The sequence below is a fragment of the Medicago sativa genome, chromosome 5 (genome assembly GCF_051527215.1).
Source record: "Medicago sativa cultivar Bolivia chromosome 5, Bolivia_mono, whole genome shotgun sequence".
NCBI lineage: Eukaryota > Viridiplantae > Streptophyta > Magnoliopsida > Fabales > Fabaceae > Medicago > Medicago sativa.
The window spans coordinates 18,201,975-18,204,785 of record NC_140753.1 but is presented as its reverse complement, the minus strand read 5'-3'; the positions used below and the strand labels follow the sequence as shown (position 1 = coordinate 18,204,785).

The 2,811-nt window shown below is 32.6% G+C and overlaps 1 protein-coding gene across 1 annotated transcript; it reads right to left on the bottom strand.

Annotated features, from left to right (window-relative positions):
• Positions 1-882: 882 nt before the first annotated feature.
• On the bottom strand, positions 883-2,181 carry LOC146920703 (inactive poly [ADP-ribose] polymerase RCD1-like). The gene is made up of 4 exons (XM_085711196.1): positions 1,742-2,181; positions 1,398-1,639; positions 1,100-1,158; positions 883-888 (listed from the first exon to the last, which is right to left on the bottom strand). Exons 1-4 carry the CDS (start codon positions 2,179-2,181, stop codon positions 883-885), a joined length of 747 nt encoding a protein of 248 aa, XP_085567322.1.
• Between the last annotated feature and the right edge of the window lie 630 nt (positions 2,182-2,811).

Below are 2,811 nucleotides of genomic sequence, written 5' to 3'. Positions count from 1 at the left end.
CATTAATTTGAGCTACAATACATACCAATAATTTTTCATAATGTTCAATGATTTGATCCATACTATTGGACGGAACCATATTTCTGATGGCAGCTAATAGTGTGCGAAAAGATGTCCAAGGGGATTTTGGTATTCTTCGAATAGTAGAAGGAGCACTAAAATCTTTTCCCTGCGGCATCCCACAAATATAAATTAGTTGGATATAAAGATAATAAAGAAAAATGTTACAGTATTAAACCTAAAAGAAGAATCTCAAAAGATGAAAGTCCCAAAATATTGCATGTGAGTGTGTTAAAACAAGAAAAAGAATCAAATATGAGGGTGGAAAGGTGTACAATAGAAAAAGCATGTTGAGATAAAAAAAATGGCATTAAGATTGTCTTTTACGTAGAAAACTAGGAAAACAAAATATGCAAAACTCATGAAAACAGAACACAAGAACACAAGAAAACACATCACACTTCAAAGTAAAAGTAAACTTTTAGAATAAACAAATCCGGTACCTTGAATGGAATAATAGTTAATGCAGATATGATTATATTGTCTCCGACTATCAACCTAAGCTTCCCCTCAAATTCTTCACGGGAAATCTTCTTTGACTGCACAAGTATGCCAGGATGTATTAGATATGGTTCACCGCTTAAAATAAAGGAATCAACTGGAGCTACGTTACATACCATCAATTGTGCATAATAGTCATTGATTTGACACATAATATTGGGAGGTACCATGTTGCCGATGGTAGTTAAAAGTGTGCGAAAAGGTATCCCACGAGATCTCGATGTTGTTTGGGTATTAGCATGAGCACAAGCATCTTTTCCCTGAGGCATTCCACAAACCAAAATTGTTTTGATAGAGATAATAAAGAAAAATGTTATAGGATTAAACCTAGAAGAATAATTCCAAAAGATATAATCCCAAAATATTGAATGTGAGTGTGTTAAAACCAGAAGGAAAAAAATTGAATATGAGGGTGGAAATGTGTACACTAGAGAAAGCATTCTTAGATTCAAAAAAATAGTTAAAAATTGGTATCACAATTGCAATTTATATAGAATGCTAGGAAAACATAATATGTAAAAGTCATGAAAAAACTTACTGCGTCCATTCCAGAATTCCCATAACCATTTTCCTTCCTCTCACTTGAACAAACATTTCCTATAAATATCAATCACAGTTTAACAACATAGACAAATGATTGTTTCCTCAAACGAAAATGAAGAGGTTAATATGTTGAAAAGATTAACATGTTAATAGGTTTGTCAATACTGAACTCTTTCACGATTCAGTGTTATTTATGTAATGCCGACATGTAGAACATGGTTTTTTTTTATAGAAAAGAATATCTCTAACACTCACACATGAGGGAAAACAAATCTAAATGAACATTATATTACCTACAACTTCCAAAGGGGATTTGAAGATAACAACAAATTCTGGATAGATATGTGTGTTCATATTCATATTCCAAACCACATAGTACTTTGGGCATTGAATGTTATCCACCCCATTATCATATTCATAACCACTTGGACGAACTTGATCACTATTAGGACGAAGAAGCTCCATGTTCCCCATTATGACACGGCATAAGACCAAATATTTATTCCCGTTTTTGTCACCATCACAAAAAAGTGAACTGTAAACATGAAAAAATTGAATCATGTGAAAATTCCAACAGAATAATATATAATAATAATATTAATGTATGAAGTTCAATGTTGATCGTATGAAAACTTACCAGGCATTAGGGTGGGTAAGAGCTGCAAGATGAACACCAAAGCCATATAAGCATTTGGGTGGAGATAGTCCATAGTGACTAAGTCCATATTCCATCATTGTTGACAATTCCTCTTTAGAACAAGCAAACCAAGCATATCGGACATTAGCATCCCCCTTAAGTTCTTTTGTAATATCAACTTGCATCTTAAATAAATCAAGTCGTGATTGCATTAACTTTCCTGAGTTGCGGTAAATGTCAACTATGTTAGACTCGGTAATACCCAAAGCAGCCATTCCTGTAAGAAACATCCTTTGTACAGAATCCACATCAAGATTTCCATAAGCATATTCAGTATAAGCGTCTAAATTTACATCTAGCTCTTGCTTAATAGCTACAACAGTATTTTCAATGCCCACTTTATCATTGATATCATCTGTCTTTGTTGGTTTTTCGTCCATTTCTATATACTAGATGACTACACGTGCTCAAATATAAAAGCTCAGGTTCAAATGTTAAATATAGCTATAGCCTTTAGCAACAATAATATTTGGTAGTCCCTGGATGTTTAAAACATTTGAGAATATTGAATTAGTATCATGTGCTTAGCATAATAATATAACGTTGACATAATAATAAAGATAGAGAGTAGTCAATAAGGACATTCCCTGCAGGGTAAAGCAATTGATTTGAAACAACTGCACATGAAAATATTGCAATAGTACAAACAAAACATAATGGAATATAACATTAAGACAAAGTTTGAAGGTTGCTTCATCATCATATTGTTGCATGTACTATAAATTTTTCCAATAAGCGGAATGTGGACATTTATGCTCTACCGTTATACACAAGAAGTCCAAGTAAACTCATAATCATAAAGATATTGATGTGGTCTTTGATGGCACCAACTTTCAAACTAAACAAATATATCTCTACAACTCTTCCTATGATCCGAAAAAGCCTTCAAAATAAACACCTAATGACTGATCTGATTTTCATAAACTGTCAAAGCTTAACTCATTTCCAATATACTCATAAAAAAAGTTGTGCAAAAAAAGTTTCAAACATGCTCATAAATGATTATAATC